Here is an 18,016-nt window from a genome sequence, read left to right as displayed (position 1 = left end):
AACTGGCCCTGCAACAACAAGCAGGAAGTTCACAAACTCACAGAGAGCTTAAAAACCAACCATCACACTTTGCACAAAAATAACACAAACTCTATACAACTGACTCACACACAATGCAAAAGCACACAAAATGGCCCCTGCAGCAACAAGCAGGAACCTCACAGAGGCACAAAGAGCTCAAAAATCAGCTTTCACACTTCACACAAAAATAACACAAAAACTACGCAATTGATTCCTACACAGCTGACTCACACACAAAACAAGAAGCACACAAAATGGCCCCTGCAGCAACAAACAGGAACCTCACAAAGTCACTGTTCTGGTGGAATAGGTAGTTTAAAAAATGCTTTTAAAAAAGTAAAAATAGAGGTTCATCAGCTGTGACAATTAGTTGCACCATGCCATGGAAAACTTTAAAAAAAAACTTTTTAAAAGCATTTTTATTACCGGTTCAGAGAACCGGAAGTATTTGTTACTAGTGGTTCAGGCAAACCAGCCTGACCTGGTAGCATTTCACCCCTAGGCCACACGCTCTCAACACAGCCACACCTGATTTCCTATCCACCACCTCTCACATCTCTATTCCCTTACAACACCCATTTTACTAATCACCCTTAGTAGGTAGTTGAGCCTGGCTAGTGCTTCCAAGAAAATGTCAGCTCCTTTGTTGGAGTATTCATAGCGTCCAGCGATGAAGAAGAAAATAGTTTTGTCAAGGTTGAAGTCCAGGTGCCTAGAAAAATAACATGCAGTGATGATGAAGCGGAATCTAAATCAGAGCTTCTTGAAAAACCAGAGAGCCTATGTTATTTAATAGCCAAGACAAGTAAATTGGCTGTATAAATACAAAAGACACACTAGTACAGTGATACCTCATCTTACAAACGCCTCGTCATACAAACTTTTTGAGATACAAACCCGGGGTCTAAGATTTTTTTGCCTCTTCTTACAAACTATTTTCACCTTACAAACCCACCGCCGCCGCTGGGATGCCCCGCCTCTGGACTTCTGTTGCTAGTGAAGCACCCGTTTTTGTGCTGCTGGGATAACCCAGAGGCTCCCCTCCATGGGAAACCCGACCTCCGGACTTCCATGTTTTTGTGATGCTGCAGGGGAATCCCGGCAAGGGAATCCCAGCAGCACAAAAACGGGCACTTCGCTGGCAACGGAAGTCCAGAGGTGGGGTTTCCCAGTGAGGGGAGCCTGAGTGAAATCACAGCATCGCAAAAATACACAGAGGTACGGAGGTGGGGTTTCGAGGACTTTGGTGTTTTTGCAATGCTGCGATTTCACTGAGGCTCCCCTCGCTGGGAAACCCCACCTCCGGACTTCCGTTGCCAGCAAAGCGCCCGTTTTTGCGATGCTGGGATTCCCCTGCAACATCGCAAAAACACAGAAGTCCAGAGGTGGAGTTTCCCATGGAGGGGAGCCTCAGGGGAATCCCAGCAGTGCAAAAACGGGCGCTTTGGCTGGCAAAAAGGGTGAATTTTGGGCTTGCATGCATTAATCGCTTTTCCACTGATTCCTATGGGAAACATTGTTTCGTCTTACAAGCTTTTCACCTTAAGAACCTCATCCCGGAACCAATTAAGTTTGTAAGACAAGATACCACTGTACATTAGAAATATAAACGCTGCTTATATCAACAACCACAATATTGCAAAAACAGTTCAGGGAATGCATAGGGAATGGTGGAACATAATAATAACAATAATAATAATAATAATAATAATAATAATTATTATTATTATTATTATTATTATTATTATTATTATTATTTATTAGATTTGTATACCGCCCCTCTCCGAAGACTAGGGGCGGCTTACAACAATAATAAAAACAATCCCACTTAGGCGGAGGTTCCAACTTACTGCCACTATAGATGCTGATGTGCGCGCAACTCCAGTGAATGGCGGACATGCGTGTTTACCGTGTGCATGTGTTGGAATGAGATTTGGCTTCTGAGCATGCGCAGGAAGCAAATCTTGCGAGAAGGCGCACGAGCGTGCAAGATTTCAGTGATTTTTTTGCTTTCACGCATGCGTGGAAGCAAAAAGATCGCCATAAATTGCCGAAATCTCGCATGCATGCGTCTTCTTGCAAGGTTTTGCTTCCTGCACATGTGCAAAGCCAAATCTCATTCCGACATGCACGGCGCCAGCTGGTCACCTGGAGCTGTTCGTGAACTCCATTTCCATTACTGGTGTGGCATCCCCCCCCCCCCCCCGTTTTGGTAGGAACCCGATACTGATCCCACCCAAGATCAAGAAGCAAGTGCCGCTACATTCAACAGATATGATTGTACGTGAGAAGAATTCAAAATTAAGTTTGGTGTGGTGTTTAAGTGAAAGAATATAATCATCTTTCAATGTTTATAATTTTCTGGTGATATCACGCAATCTTCCCAATGAACTACTGGGAAATGCTTTTTTTTTTTTAATGGATGGGATCAATGTGAATACTTAAATAGTTGTGAGTCTTCCCTAGCAACAGGCGGAAAAATCAATTGTTCTAAAATGAAGTGTGTGTGTGAATGTGTATTTCAAAATAGTTGAGGATTTTAAATAGTTGAGTCTTCCCTAGCAACAGGCAGAAAAATCAATTGTTCTAAAATGAAGTGTGTGTGTGTGTGTGTGTGTGTGTGTGTGTGTGTGTCAAAATAGTTGGGGATTTTAAATAGTTGAGTCTTCCCTAGCAACATGCAGAAAAATCAATTGTTCTAAAATGAAGTGTGTGTGTGTATGTGTATTTCAAAATAGTTGAGGATTTTAAATAGTTGAGTCTTCCCTAGCAACAGGCAGAAAAATCAATTGTTCTAAAATGAAGTGTGTGTGTGTGTGTGTATTTCAAAATAGTTGGGGATTTTAAATAGTTGAGTCTTCCCTAGCAACATGCAGAAAAATCAATTGTTCTAAAATGAAGTGTGTGTGTGTGTGTGTGTGTGTGTGTGTATTTCAAAATACTGTAGTTGGGGATTTTAAATACTTGAGTCTTCCCTAGCAACAGGCAGAAAAATCAATTGTTCTAAAATGAAGTGTGTGTGTGTGTGTTGTGTATTTCAAAATAGTTGGGGTGTGTGCATGGGTATACTGGTACATGTGTATCTGTATCTGCATATATATATGCATGCATGCATGTATATATGTATGTATGTATGTATGTATGTATGTATGTATGTGTAAATACACACAAACACATATTCTGCACAGCAGGCTGAAATCATTTTTTTGAATTTCTTAAAGGTTCCCTGAATTCCAATCACAATGGAATTGTAAATTTAGTCACCATGCAAAATATGAATGTAAAATGAATGTATGTATGAATGGGAAATGGAAGAGAAAACAAAAAAGAGACGGAGCCCCCTCTGTAGGTTTTCAGTGCAATAAAAACAGAAAGTGTACAAAAAAAACCAAGAAAAAAGAACAGGGAAAATGTCAGAGCTGTGACAGATGAGGGAAGCAAAACAGAAGCCTAGGCAGATCCACAGTCAATTGCCTTGGGAATATATACATTGCATGATTATGCAAGGTTAAAATACAGGAATAATGGTTTAAAGTCTGAAATCATTTATATAGACCAGCACTAAATATATGAAGGACACCTTGCTGGACTAAACAAAGTGTACAGGTAATCCTCGACTTATAACCATTCAGTTATGCTCGTTTTTGCTGGACTTTGCCAGGCAGCACGAACCATTTTTTAAAACATAATTTCCCCCTGACTTTTAAACATTTTAATAGAGTTTGGTGTGTCCCCCCCCCCCCCGATTTATTCCATTTTTTTTCACGAATTCCTTGATAATTCCCTGATATTTTCTGAACCACCAATGCTCACCCATAGAAATGGCCTCGGACAAACTCCTGGATACGAGCTTTGCTCTGGGCATGAAGGTTTTGGAATTCGTGCATAGCAGAGAACTTCTTAACGTTCAAACCATTGGGAGTCACAATATCTGGAAATGGAATGCATACAGAGATGGATTTTGTAGAAAAGTGGGGAGAGTTTTAAAATGTTAAGTTTCTGAATTTACCCAAATTACAAAGATATCTATGCAGACAAACATACATAAGTCACAGAAACATTCAGCTTCCTTAAACATCTTTGGAAATACAATTGATCAATATATTGAGAGATTCAATGTATAGGAATGGATGGGGTAAAATAGATCCCAATAAGAAGGAATGGGAGTGGTCTTGTGACATCACATGGAGCCAGCCAATCAGAACTAATAGCTTCAAATAAGAACATACGTTCTCCTCCCCCCACTTCCCTCCCTTTAGTCTGAAAAAGAATAAGATTGGTCATTTTTTAAAAAAATCATTGGATGTAATCAAAAATATACAGTGCATATTAAGATTTTTTTCAATCTTCTACTTTAAAAAATTAAATGAATTTTAAAATTGTTCTTTTATATTGGGGATATTCTTTCTATCTAAGAAAGAAACTAAGATTTAAACATCAAAATTCAATGTACGACTTCCACCAACAGTCTGATTAGAACTAGAAAATTTCATTAAGAACCTAAGAAGAGCCATGCTGAATCAGGCCAAAGCCCATCGAGTCCAGCGTTCTGTGTCACACAGTGGCCCACCAATTGTCCATGGGGATCTTGAAGAGAAAGAGAAGGCAAAACCCTCCCTTTCCCTCCCTTACCAACAAGTGGTACTCAAGGGAATCCTGCCTGTCTCAACCAACATAGAGGCGGCACTTGGACATCCGTTTCAATAACCACCAATGCACTTGGCATCCATGAATCTGTCTAATCCTGCCTTGAAGCTATACAGGCTGACAGCTGTCACGACCTCTTCTGGAAGTGAATTCCATAAACCAATGATCCTCTGGGTGAAGAAATATTTCCCTTGATTTGTCCTCACTTTCTTACCTGTGAGCTTTAGGGAGTGCCCCCTCGTCCTAGTATTGTGTGATAGAGAAAAGAATTTTTCTCTATCCAACTTTTCTATCCCATGCATGATTTTATACACTTCGATCAAGTCACCCCTTAAACGCCGTGTTTCAAGGCCGAAGAGACCAAGGCGTTGCAACCTGGTATCATAAGGGAGATGCTTAAGCATAAAACGTATCAGGAAAGACTTAATGAACTCAATCTGTATAGTCTGGAGGACAGAAGGAAAACGGGGGACATGATCGAAACATTTAAATATATTAAAGGGTTAAATAAGGTCCAGGAGGGAAGTGTTTTTAATAGGAAAGTGAACACAAGAACAAGGGGACACAATCTGAAGTTAGTTGGGGGAAAGATCAAAAGCAACACGAGAAAATATTATTTTACTGAAAGAGTAGTAGATCCTTGGAACAAACTTCCAGCAGACGTGGTAGATAAATCCACAGTAACTGAATTTAATCATGCCTGGGATAAACACATATCCATCCTAAGATAAAATACAGAAAATAGTATAAGGGCAGACTAGATGGACCAGGAGGTCTTTTTCTGCCGTCAGACTTCTATGTTTCTATGTTTCTATGCTCCATTTCCCTTATCATTCTTGTTGCCCTTTTTCTGCACCTTTGCATTAAAAAATACAACACTTTAGATTCTGCATTCTACACAAAGCAACTGTAATATTGTAATATTATCCAGCACGTTCATAAATCCAAAGAACTCTGGATAGTCACACAGAGCAATCTTAGCTTTTAAGGCAACTCACCAGGTTTTCGTTTTAACAAATGTTCGGCTTCTACTGCTGTGATCTGAGAAACTGTACTAAAAACATGTGTGCAATGGACAGCAGCTCTCTCCATACAATAACGATGGTAAATTTGCCGGTCTCCAGCCTCCTTATCCAGATTAAACTGGGGGACAAGACAAAGTGTATTAAATATCCTAAACCAAACAGAATTGCACCAAGTAAAATTTAATTTAATTTCTTAGATTTTTAAACTGCCCTTCTCCAAATGGACTCAGGACAGCGTGCAACAATAAAAACAATGTACAATCAGTAACCACACCAAAATTTTAAAACATTTATCCATCTGTCATTCATCCCATTCATCCGGAGCTGTGTATTGTTGCTCAACGCAGGAAAGAATACAGCTTTCAGACTAAATTACAGTACAGGTAGACCTCACCTTACGACCACAACTGAACCCCAAATTTCTGTTGCTAGTTGAAACAGTTAAGCGCATTTTGCCCTGTTTTATGACCTTTATTGCCACCGTTGTTAAATGAATTATTGTAGTGATTATGTAAATTAATAACATGGTTGTTAAATGAATCTGGATTTCTCCTTGGCTGCATGTCAGAAGATTGACCCTGGGACACTGCAATGGTTGTTAAGGATGGTACAATGGTTATTAAGGATGAAAAGGGGTCAGAAGACCCTTCTTTTTAGTGAAGTTGTAACTTTCAACGGTCCCTAAATGACCATTTGTAAGTCAAGGGCTACTTGTAGTATCTTAAAATAATAATAACAATAACTATAACAACCACAACAAAACAAAACAACAACAACAATAATAATAATAATAATTTATTAGATTTGTATGCTGCCCCTCTCCAAGGACTCGGAGCAGCTCACAACAAGTAAAGCATCATCTACAAATCCAATGTTAAAACAGTTTTAAAACCCCCTATTAAAAACAATCACACAATCCAAACACACCATACATAAAGTCAAGATAGCTAAGGATATATCAATTCTTTCATGCCTGGCAATATAGTTGAGTTTTCAAAAGTTTGCGGAAGGCAAGGAGTTGAATAAAGGAGACTGCAATCCAGTAGTTTGATTCTAACTTTACATTTTTTCTTCATGAGACTCTTCTGTAATCCTCTCACAAGTGCTAACAAATGGGTTCCTAAGACCTGTGATGGTAAACCTATGCACCAGTGACTCAGGTGGCGCATGTGGCCATATCTGAGGGCATGCAAGGTGTTATCCTTTCTGAGCTCCAGTGTGCATGTGTACACTGGGCAGTTGATTTAGGGCTTTCTGGAGGATGGGGGGGGAGGTCATTTTTACCTTCTCCAGGCTTCAGGAAAGCCTTTGGAGCCTGTGGATGGTGAAAAATGGACCCATTGTGCCTATTGGAAATTCAGAAATGAACTTCTGGTTTGGCCATTTTTCACTCTCCCCAGGCTTTAGCAGGGGGAAGCCTGGGGAGGGTGAAAAACAGCCCTACCAGAAGTTTGTTTCCGAACTTCCGGTAACATAGAAACATAGAAGACTGACGGCAGAAAAAGACCTCATGATCCATCTAGTCTACCTTTATATTATTTTCTGTATTTTATCTTAGGATGGATATATGTTTATCCTAGGAATGTTTAAATTCAGTTACTGTGGATTTACCAACCACGTCTGCTGGATGTTTGTTCCAACAATCTACTACTCTTTCAGTAAAATAATATTTTCTCATGTTGCTTTTGATCTTTCCCCCAACTAACCTTCCCTACCAAACCTTCCCCTATGTCACTCACAAACGTATTAAAAAGAATAGGACCCAGAACAGACCCTTGTGGCACACCGCTTGTAACCTGTCTCTGCTCAGAATACTCACCATTAACAACAACTCACCATTAACAATAACTCTCTGATGTCTACGCTTCAGCCAGCTACAAATCCATTGAACTATGTAGGGATTAAGTCCAATCTTCACTAATTTATCTATCAGCTCTTTATGTGGAACCCTATCCAAGGCTTTGCTGAAGTCCAGATAGGCAATATCTATCTAATAACAACGGTAGGCCCGTTGGGTCCAACCTTTCTTGCTGTTAAGTTGTTAAGTAAACTTTGTGAGATTACAGCTGCTTTTTAATATGGATTTAATTGGCAGAACTATCATTTGACATCTACAAGGAATTTTAAAGGCACCTTATTGCCATGTTCTATGCAGGAATTTTGGGTGATGTGAAGATACAAACTTGAGCCTCTGATGCAGAAAGAAAAGTTCTTACTCCCTGAGCAGCGCAAAGCAAAAAGTAAAAAGGGCAAAAACGGGATAGGTTAAAGTTTCCCATTTCTACCAAGAGACTATTTGCAGCTCAGGGTTTAACTGTGGGGTCCTTAATGTTCTCTGAGCTTAGTGGTTTTCTTACAAACATTTCATTACCATATTAGGTAATATTATCAGTCCTATAGGAAGTTGGGCTTATTCTTTGTTTCTGTACAAGTGACGTCCTCTGACTGTGTTGGTGGGAGTGGTGGTGGTGGCTCCTTGATTTGGCTGTTGTTTACTATTTGATTGTTTGTCTGAGTTGGTAGTTCCTTCATTGGAGTATTGCTTACTGCTCGATAGTTGATCTAATATTAATTTTGGTGTTAATTTCTACTTATCAAAGTACTGATGGCAGGCAAAGCGATGTTTAGGTCATGTTGTTTTCTTTTTAGCCTTTTGATTGTCTTTTTTGAATGGTGTGTAGATGTTATTTATATCTCTGTGCCTGTTGATGGTGATTTGTCCGAGTGTCACACATCCATAAATTCCTATTTCTTCCCCTTTTCCTTGGATCCCATAGTTTCATACCCCACCCATCAATCGATTTTCAATTATTATTATTATTATTATTATTATTATATTATTATTATTATTATTATTATTATTATTATTATTATTATTATTATTTATTGGATTTGTATGCCGCCCCTCTCCGTAGACTTGGGGCGGCTAACAACAGTAGTACAAAACAGCATGTAAATCCAATACTAAAACAGTTAAAAAACCCTTATTTGTAAAACCAAACATACATACAAACATACCATGCATAAATTGTAAAGGCCTAGGGGGAAAGAATATCTCAGTTCCCCCATGCCTGATGGCAGAGGTGGATTTTAAGGAGCTTACAAAAGGCGAGGAGGGTGGGGGCAATTCTAATCTCCAGGGGGAGTTGGTTCCAGAGGGCCGGGGCCGCCACAGAGAAGGCTCTTCCCTGGGCCCCGCCAAACGACATTGTTTTGTTGACGGGACCCGGAGAAGGTCCACTCTCAATCCTAGCAATTAGAAAACTCACAGTCTGCAGATTGTTGTAGAAGTCCACACTGCCTGCACACAGGTAGCGGCCAAGCAGAGTAGCATGGGTGGTGAAGATGGTAGCTATTGGAAGTTTCCGGATCCGGCAGAGGAAGAGGCCAACACCAGACAGCCACTCATGGAAATGACCAATGATGAATGGTTTTTCTTCACATTGTGCGGAAAACTATACAAAAAGCACAAGAAGAGAATGACGAGAAAGATGCTGAGAGAGAGGAAGAGAATAGGTTTTTGGACAGAAACATGTTCCCTTACCTCCCCTAGGAACCACGCCGTGAGGAAGCCAAAGAGGACAGCATCATTGGCCTCTCGGTCATACCAAGGAATCCCAATGGAGCAGCTTTCCCACAATTCAGTTTTCCAGCGATCCAAGCTCCAAGCAGTTGCCCCAATGTCAATGAGGATCACATATGGACCGCCCTCAATCAGCCAGCGGCCAAAGTAAACCTAGAAAGAAGTGAGAGACAGCAGATTAATGAATAGGAGAGGTATGAATTGACATTTTCCAGAATATCCACGGATATACATTGCATTTGTAGACTGTATTGTTTGTTGGGAGCCGCTCCGAGTCCTCGGAGAGGGGCGGCATGCAAACCTAATAAATAAAATAAATAAATAAAATAAAGCAGAACCAACAAAGCATCAATCGTAAAGGTAAGTGTTCAGTTGAGCAAGTTTTATCATCAACTTCATAATATCCACACTCAGGAGGTTATGTTCTAGGACAGTGGTCCCCAACGTTTTTTCCACCAGGGACCAGTTTCAGCAAGACAATTTTTCTATGGCCCAGTGGGGGCGGAAAGGGGCGTGGTTGGGGGCGGGATTAAGCATGGGGGTGCTGGTCCTCCCCGCCCCTCTTTCCCGCCATCGTCCTGTGGCCGGCAGAACCTGCCTCCCAAGCCCTCTTGCCCAGCGGGAGCTAAGCGCTGGAGAGAGGGGGTCAGGCTGGCCCTCCTGCCTCCCCCCAGCCAAAAACGCAAAAGCGCCCCGCGGCAGAAGCCAAAAGAGGCTTGAGCCTCTCGGTCCTTCCCGCCCCTCTGTCCCATCCATCGTCCTGTGGCCGGCAGAACCTGCCTCCCGAGGCCTCTTGCCCGGCGGGAGGCGAAGCGCTGGAGGGAGGGGGTGGCGGCATGAGGGCCGGCAGCTGCTGACTCCATGGACCGGTGCAACATGCCCCGCGGCCCGGTACTGGTCCGCGGCCCGGTGGTTGGGGACCCCTGTTCTAGAATGATGAACAAGCATTTCATCTCTCAGATTCTTGAAGGAACATACATTTTACAATTTCACGGGGGTGGGGAGAAATAGTGAATTAGCACGCTGCATATAGCAAAAGAAAAAAGATAAGTATCAAAGTGAGGAATAAAGAAGAAGGGGGATCTTATATAAGGAAGCTCTCTTTACATTTCTACTTTAAATCATCTGAATGTTCAGCTCTGCTCATTTACAGGTTCAAACCTTATTTTTTTGTTTTTTGTGCTAGAAACATAATCCCTGCTTTTCTGCGGAAGTTGAAATACTTCAAGGGCCCAATTTATATCCACTAAGGAATTATGAAATAAATATTTAAAAATGATTTATACATACATTTAATGTGCAATTTGTACCTGCAAGATGGCTTAGATCATGAAGTCAGCACTTCAGATTTTACAGACTTCCAAATCTGATGAAAATATATCAGTAACTTATTTTTAAACAGTGAAATTATCCTTGTTTTCAATGGACTCTGTAAATTGTGACCTCAATTTCAATCCATAACACTCTTTTTCTCCTTCATCTTTTAGACCTGCTTTAACCCGTGATATCATCATCACCCCCTTGTCCACTCATTTCACATACCAAACTGTGCAGAGATATGCACACCAAGTGTGTGTAAATCTCTAAATTTAGAGCCTGGTTCATGTTACCTCGTCTCCATTTTGTAAAAGGTCGCTTGCCTGGGGTTGTTTTTTTGCTGGGCAACCCAAAATAACCTCTTGCTCTGAAATGAGGTTAGGAACTAGAAAAACCAAGTAAACAAGAGGGAGTATTGAATGTTTCTCTCTCTCTCTCTCTCTCTCTCTCTCTCTCTCTCTCTCTCTCTCTCTCTCTCTCACACACACACACACACACACACACACTTCCATATTCAAGATAGTTAATTAAACTAAAATAGTTAGCATCTATATTCAATAGTTCCAGCATATATATTATATAACAATACATTATATAATATATAATAAGTAATATTTAAATTTGTTTTTTACACCAGTCTTTTCCTTCTCACTTGTAACTGTTTCATCAGGGAGCTGATCATAATGTCTTTGCTATTGTTTCCAATATGGAACCAGTGTTTAAATCAGTGTTTCCCAACCTTGGCAACTTGAAGATATTTGGACTTCAACTCCCAGAATTCCCCAGCCAGCAAATGCTGGCTGAGGAATTCTGGGAGTTGAAGTCCAGATATCGTCAAGTTGCCAGGGTTGGGAAACACTGATTTAAATTATGGGAAGATAAGCCAAAGTTTTTGGCTTAACTGGATGATCAATATACAAATCTCTGCCGGAGTTATATTCCTAGTTTTAGGAGCTGTAAACCATCACCCTGGGTTTTATTATAGTGGGTGGACTCTGCCATTGTTTAACCAGAGTTTATTAATTAAAGGGGGCTTGTATAAATCATAAATCATGGTTTAAATAGCTTTATACAGGTGTGTGGGTGTGTGTAGCCCACAAACCAAATGCATTACAATGTATTGATACATTTTTTCTTGTCTGATTGGTTTTGCCTTCTTGTAGGAAAGGAAATATGGTCATTTACATTTGTACAATAACCAACAATGAGAAGACAACTGGACATTAATTCTTAATATTTTAGATTTCTGGCACAAAATCCCACAATACAAATCTTTTGCTTGCTCTAAAATATTAAGACAAATAGAACAACATGGAGAAATGGCAGGGTTAAAAATTAACAAAGAAAAAACAAAAATGATAGTGAAAAATATGACAGAAAAACAAAAGAGAAAAGTAGGGGAGACAGAAAAAGAGGTTATATATTTGGTATATATTTAATGGTAAGATGTATAACAATAAAAGAAGATAATTATAATAAATTGGGAATACAAATAGAAACAGATCTGGGAAAAATGCAGAATTTACAAATGTCATTAATGGGAAGAATAGTGATAATTAAAACTAACATATTTCTGAGAATATGTTTCAAATAATTCCTATGAAATTAGAGAGGACCTTTTTTTTGAAAAATTAAATAAGACAATAAGCAAATTCATTTGGCAAGGGAGGAAAGCAAGAATTAAAATGAAACTTTTACAGGAAGTAAGATTGAGAGGTGGTTTTGGTGTACCTAACTGGGAAATATACTATCAAGCAGCAGCATTGACATGGATGAAAGGATGGATTCTACTGAGAAATGTAAGTTTGTTAATTCTGGAAGATCATGATTTCCAAATAGGTTGGCATGCTTTTTTTATGGTATGGGAAGAACAAAATGCAATTGTATTCTCAGAAGCACTGTTTGAAAAAATAGTCTATTAATAGAGTGGTAAAAAGTATCCAAATATTATTAATTTCAGAAATGTTACAAAACATAAGGATATTTTGACAGACAAAGAAGAATTGAAAATAAGAGCTAGAGAAACAGGGAATTAAAACTGGTTCACTCACAACTGTTCATTTTGGTTGTATGATTGGTGTATATGTTAAGAGGAAGGAGGTAAGTCTGTAAAGAGCTTAAAGTAATAAGTATTTAGTATTTAAGTGAAGGTATAAATAAGATAATATTTCAAATAATTTTTTTTTACAAGTTGCAGGCATCTCCTTCCCCGCCCTCAAACCCAACCTTTCTGCATACCTGTTATCTCTTTCATAGTCTCCTCTCTTCTACTTACTCCTTTTCTCCTTTCTTATAAATATTGTAAGATACAACTAAATATATATACAAACCATATTATGATATATCTCAACTGAGTATCTCGAGATTTGCTGTATATTTTTCCTGTATATTTTCCCTTTCCCTTTCCCTCCCGCAATATTTAAAACTCAATAAACTATTTTTTAAAAAAAATCTGGTTCACACATTTGCAAATACAATCAAGACATAATTGGAAGTTTGGAATTAGATGACAGGGAGATATTGACAGAAGGTGCTGAAAAAATGATTAAGAAACTACAGTATATAATTATTTGTTACAAGTTGAATCAAGAGGATGAAGGTAAAAGAAACAATGATAATTTGGATAAAATTTTGGATATATTATAGAACTGGATAAATGCCAACAAATTTGGGAAAGAAACTACAAACTAATCAGGGTGACAGCTTATAAAGAAATATGTATAAAATGTTTTATAGATGGCATATGTCACCAGAAAAAATATCAAAAATGTTTAAAGACAAATCAGTAAAATGATGGAAAGGTCAGCAAATATCAGGTTCTTATTATCATATGTGGTGGACATGTATAGAAGCAAGAAGATTTTGGATACAAACATGGTTAGGAAAAATAGTGGAAGAAAAACAGTCTTAAAACCAGAAATATTTTTATTAGGAAATCTACCAGAAAAATATAAAAAAGAAGATATATACTTAATAATACATATAGTAATAGGATTGTATTTGCGTAAAATTGGAAAGCAGGTGTGATTCCTGGAGATAAGCAGATAATATTAAAAAATTGGATTGTGCTGAAATGAATAGATTAACATTAACATTAAAAGATAAAGAAGGTTCATTGTATTACAAGGGCTTCTATGGATGGTTGGAAAAGGAATAAAAAAATAAGAAAATATAAATTTAAATGAATGATATAACCCAGATCTATCACTTGAAAGAGATGAGGGGAGAGGGAAGGAAAGAAAATTTTAAATCAGAAGTGTATTAATAGATAAACATATAAAGATAAATAAATGAAAATAACAGATTAAAGGAATTTATATGGAATAAATTATGAAAACATGTAAGATTGTGTAAAAGAATTCAAGGTTGCTGGAATACCATCCCAGAAAAATGAAGAAAGTACAGCAAAGGAAAGAGGAAGGAAAGAGAGAAATTAGAAGAAAGAAGAAAGAGAGAGGAGGAGGAGGAAAGAGAAGATGAGAGAACAGAGTACGGAGAGAAGGCAGGAGGGGAAGTAGGGAAGAGAAGGAGAGAGGGAGGGGAAGTAGATTTAGAAAGTTAAAGGGGAACAGAAGAAAGAAGAAAATGTTGTTCAATATAGAGAGGGAGGATGGTTAAAAAAAAACCCTTGAAATAATAAAGCAGTAAGATAAATATAGAATATATTTGTAAAGATCTTGTAAAAGAATGAAATGAGAAATGAGATGATGAATATCTGAAAATGTCTGTATGATAACAAAAATTTAAAAACTTTTATGATATATATATTTGCTTAGCACTGTTCTAATTCACTCTAAAGCTGGCGTGAGAATCCCTGGGTCCTTTAGCAGTTGTGGGACCAGAACTCTCCTCATTCTCATCTTTGTGGTGATTCTCACTGACATGGGTGGGAACTGGAATTCAACAACTTTAGAAGACTACAGAATCTCCTTTCTTCTATACCTGCACCTTGAAAGAAGATCCCTTCCCATGCCAATATTCCCCATACTTGTGGGTTGCAATTTTGAGGTCTGTAGCATAATGGCCTGTAGCATGAATAGAACAGAATAGAATAGAACGGAATAACAGAGTTTGAAGGGATCTTGGAGGTCTTCTAGTCCAGTGTTTCCCAACATTATTTGAGCCGCGGCACATTATTCATATTTTCAAAATCCTGGGGAACACTGAACGGGGGGGTGGGGGGGTGGCTAAAGAAAAGTTTTGACAAAAAAAAATCTTCCTCCATTTCGCTCTATTTCTCCCTCACTCTTTCTCTCTCTTCCTTCCCTTCTTTCTCTCTCTCTCTCCATCCCTCTTTCTTTCTTCCTCTCTTTTTTGCTCTCTTTCTCTCTCCCTCCTTCCCTCCCTATATGTCTTTCTCTCTCCCTTGCTCTCTCTGCCTCTCTTGCTATCTCTCTTTCATTCTCTCTCTTTCTTTCTTTCTCTCTTTCTCTCTCTCTCTGTCTCTCTTTCTCTTTCTCTCTTTCTCTCTCTCTTGCTAGCTCTCTTTCTCTCTCTTTCTCTTTCTCTGTCTCTCTCTCTCTGCCTCTCTTGCTATGTCTCTCTTGCTCTCTCTCTCTCTCTCTCTGCCTCTCTTGCTCTCTCTCTCTTTCTCTCTCTTCCTTTCTTCTCTGCGGAGGCCGGCGAAGGTTTTTCTTATTTTAAATGTTCCGGGTGGCAGGGGGATGCGGAGCCCGCACGCACACACTCCCGACATTCCAAATTCTGCCTCAGCTGTGAGAAGAACGCCTGCCCCGCCTGTCCTGCAGCCCTTTCGCTGACAGCCTGGGACAAAAGCGCTCCGTGAAGGGACTGCAAGAGGGGCCGGGCGGGCATTAGCAGCCGGATGAGGAGGACGAGAAGCCGCTGCAGCCACCCCCAATCCCCCCCCTTCCCTGGGTGCCTTCCAAAGGCCCCTGGAAAAAGGCAGGAGGTAGCAACAAGGCGCGAGGACAAGCAGGCAGCTTGGCGGAGGGGAAGCGCTGAGGGGCTCTCCTCCTTCCCCACCCCCGCGCTTCTCTCCCGCCCTGGCTTTTGCTTTGCCCGCAGATTTCCCCGCAGTTCAAAAGGAGGCAAGAGGTGGCCTGGATGAAATTGCGGGGAAATCATGGGGCGAAGCGAAAGCCAGGGCGGGAGAGAAGTGCGGGGGTGGGGAAGGAGGAGAGCCCCTCAGCGCTTCCCCTCCGCCAAGCTGCCTGCTTGTCCTCGCGCCTCGTTGCTACCTCATGCTGCTCCCACCATGGCTGCGCGCGGTTCCGGTGCCCCTGGCTGAAGGTCGTCCTGTGGCTGGTCTGGGGCTTTACGGTTGCTTCCTGGTTCCCTCTCCTCCCTCCGCCTGGCGCCTCATTCCTCGGAGCTGCCGCTTCCTTCCAGGCAGCCCAGCCACGCTGCCGTAGAAAGTGCAGAGGTTATTGCCGCCACCTCTGCCTTCACTCAGGGAGCCACCGTGGTTGAGCTGAGGGAGAGGAAAAGGCGCGGTGACCACGGTGGCTCCCTGAGTGGAGGCAGAAGCGGTGGCAATAACCTCTGTGCTTTCTACGGCAGCGTGGCTGAGCTGGACGGAGGGAAGCGGCAGCTCCCACTCGAGGAACCCACGGCAACGGGCGACGGCTTGGTGGGAGGCGACGGCGGGAGACACAGGCGGTGGGAGGAGAGGGAACCAGGAAGCGACTGTGAAGCCCAAGACCACCCACAGGACGACACTCAGGCAGGGGCGCCGGCAGCGCCCCGCCCAGCTTGAGCTTCTCGCGGCACACCTGGCCATGTCTCGTGGCACACTACTGTGCCGCGGCACACCGGTTGGGAAACGCTGTTCTAGTCCAACCCCCTGTTTAGACAGGAAATTCTCTTATACCCACTTCAGACATATGGTTATCCAATATCTTCTTAAAAACATCCAGTGTTGGAACATCCACAACTTCTGGAGGCAAGACGTTCCACTGATTAATTTTTTTAACTATTAGGAAATTTCTCCTTAGTTCTAAGTTTCTTTTCTCCTTGTTTAGTTTCCATCCACTGCTTCTTGCTCTACTCTCAGGTGCTTTGAAGAATAGCTTGACTTCTCCCTTCTTTGTGGCAACCCCTGAGATATCGGAACATAGGTGACACTGCTATCATGTCACCTAGTCCTTCTTTTCATTAAACTAGACAAATGCAGTTCTTGCAACCGTTCTTCATATATTTTAGTCTCTAGTTCCCTAATCATCTTTGTTGCTCTTCTCTGCACTCTTTCTAGAATCTCAACATCTTCTTTACATCATGGTGACCAAAACTGGATGCAAAATTCTATGTATGGTCTTACCAAGGTGTTATAAAATGGTATTAACACTTCATGTGATCATAATTCTAATTTATTTAATTCAGAGTCATTTCTTTTTTCCATTCTTGTCCTTTTTAATGTATCAAAAATATACAAATCAAAAAAAAGAAAAACTAATTTTAAAAAGGAACAAATTAATTTAAAAGAGTTGTTTCAAAACGTTCATGTAGCTCATTTATTACACAAAATTTGTAGATCCCTGGATGTACAGTAGTATCTCAAATATTGTCCACAGACTTTTAAATAATAAATTAAAATAATAATTTTAAATATTGAATAAATCTTGTACTACTTCAGCATTCTTATGGAAGACTTCATAAGATTTCAGAGTGAGATCGCTGAGACTCTACCTGAATGACTTTTGGAAGCCTTATAATAAATCAGGATTTGTGTTTGTGTCAGTACACTGTAAGAATCTTCTGTTTTGTGGAGTACAGGCAACATTATACAATGAATCCGTGAGTTACAACAGTTCATTTAGTGATGGGTCAAAATGGCACTGAAAAAAATGACTTATGACTGTTGTTCACACTTATGGCATTTGGACCTCATAGTCACATGATCAAAATTCAGGTGTTTGGCAACTGACTCGAGGGGCATGTGATCCTCTTTTGCGACCTTCTGACAAGCAAAGTCAATGTAAAAGTCAGGTCCGCTTAAAAACTGTGCTTCTAATTTAAGAATTGCAGGGATTGACTTAACAACTGTGGTAAGAAAGATGAGTTTTTCCTCATTCGTAAAATGGGGCAAAACTCCTTTAACAAATGTCTCACTTAACAGAATTTTTGGGCTCAACTGTGGTCTTAAGTTGAGGTCTACCTGTATAGTTTTACAGGGAAGCCTCTATGTTAGACCGGCCAACATATTACAAAACTGATCATAGGTTTCTATACTATAAGTATGTGGCATAGTGTGACTCACAAGGAAATATGGTCTACATAGAAACATAGAAGACTGACGGCAGAAAAAGACCTCATGGTACATCTAGTCTGCCCTTATACTATTTCCTGTATTTTATCTTAGGATGGATAGATGTTTATCCCAGGCATGTTTAAATTCAGTTACTGTGGATTTACCAACCACGTCTGCTGGAAGTTTGTTCCAAGGATCTACTACTCTTTCAGT

The 18,016-nt window shown here is 40.3% G+C and overlaps 1 protein-coding gene across 2 annotated transcripts in view; it reads right to left on the bottom strand.

The window, feature by feature from the left end:
- Positions 1-18,016, bottom strand: part of GYS1 (glycogen synthase 1) — a 61,068-nt gene that overhangs the window by 23,520 nt on the left and 19,532 nt on the right. For both annotated transcript variants that reach the window (XR_011560589.1, XM_070767277.1), the window contains exons 4-8: positions 9,238-9,429; positions 8,963-9,148; positions 5,667-5,811; positions 3,835-3,952; positions 613-733 (exon numbers count right to left, since the gene is read on the bottom strand). Coding sequence is in view for 1 of the 2 variants with exons in the window: in XM_070767277.1 (XP_070623378.1) it covers positions 613-733; positions 3,835-3,952; positions 5,667-5,811; positions 8,963-9,148; positions 9,238-9,429 (762 nt within the window). In the remaining variant the exon portion in view is untranslated. The remainder of the gene's footprint in view (positions 1-612; positions 734-3,834; positions 3,953-5,666; positions 5,812-8,962; positions 9,149-9,237; positions 9,430-18,016) is intronic.

Source organism: Erythrolamprus reginae, chromosome Z (genome assembly GCF_031021105.1).
Source record: "Erythrolamprus reginae isolate rEryReg1 chromosome Z, rEryReg1.hap1, whole genome shotgun sequence".
In the NCBI taxonomy this organism is placed as follows: domain Eukaryota; kingdom Metazoa; phylum Chordata; class Lepidosauria; order Squamata; family Dipsadidae; genus Erythrolamprus; species Erythrolamprus reginae.
This window is presented reverse-complemented; position numbering and strand designations above follow the sequence as displayed.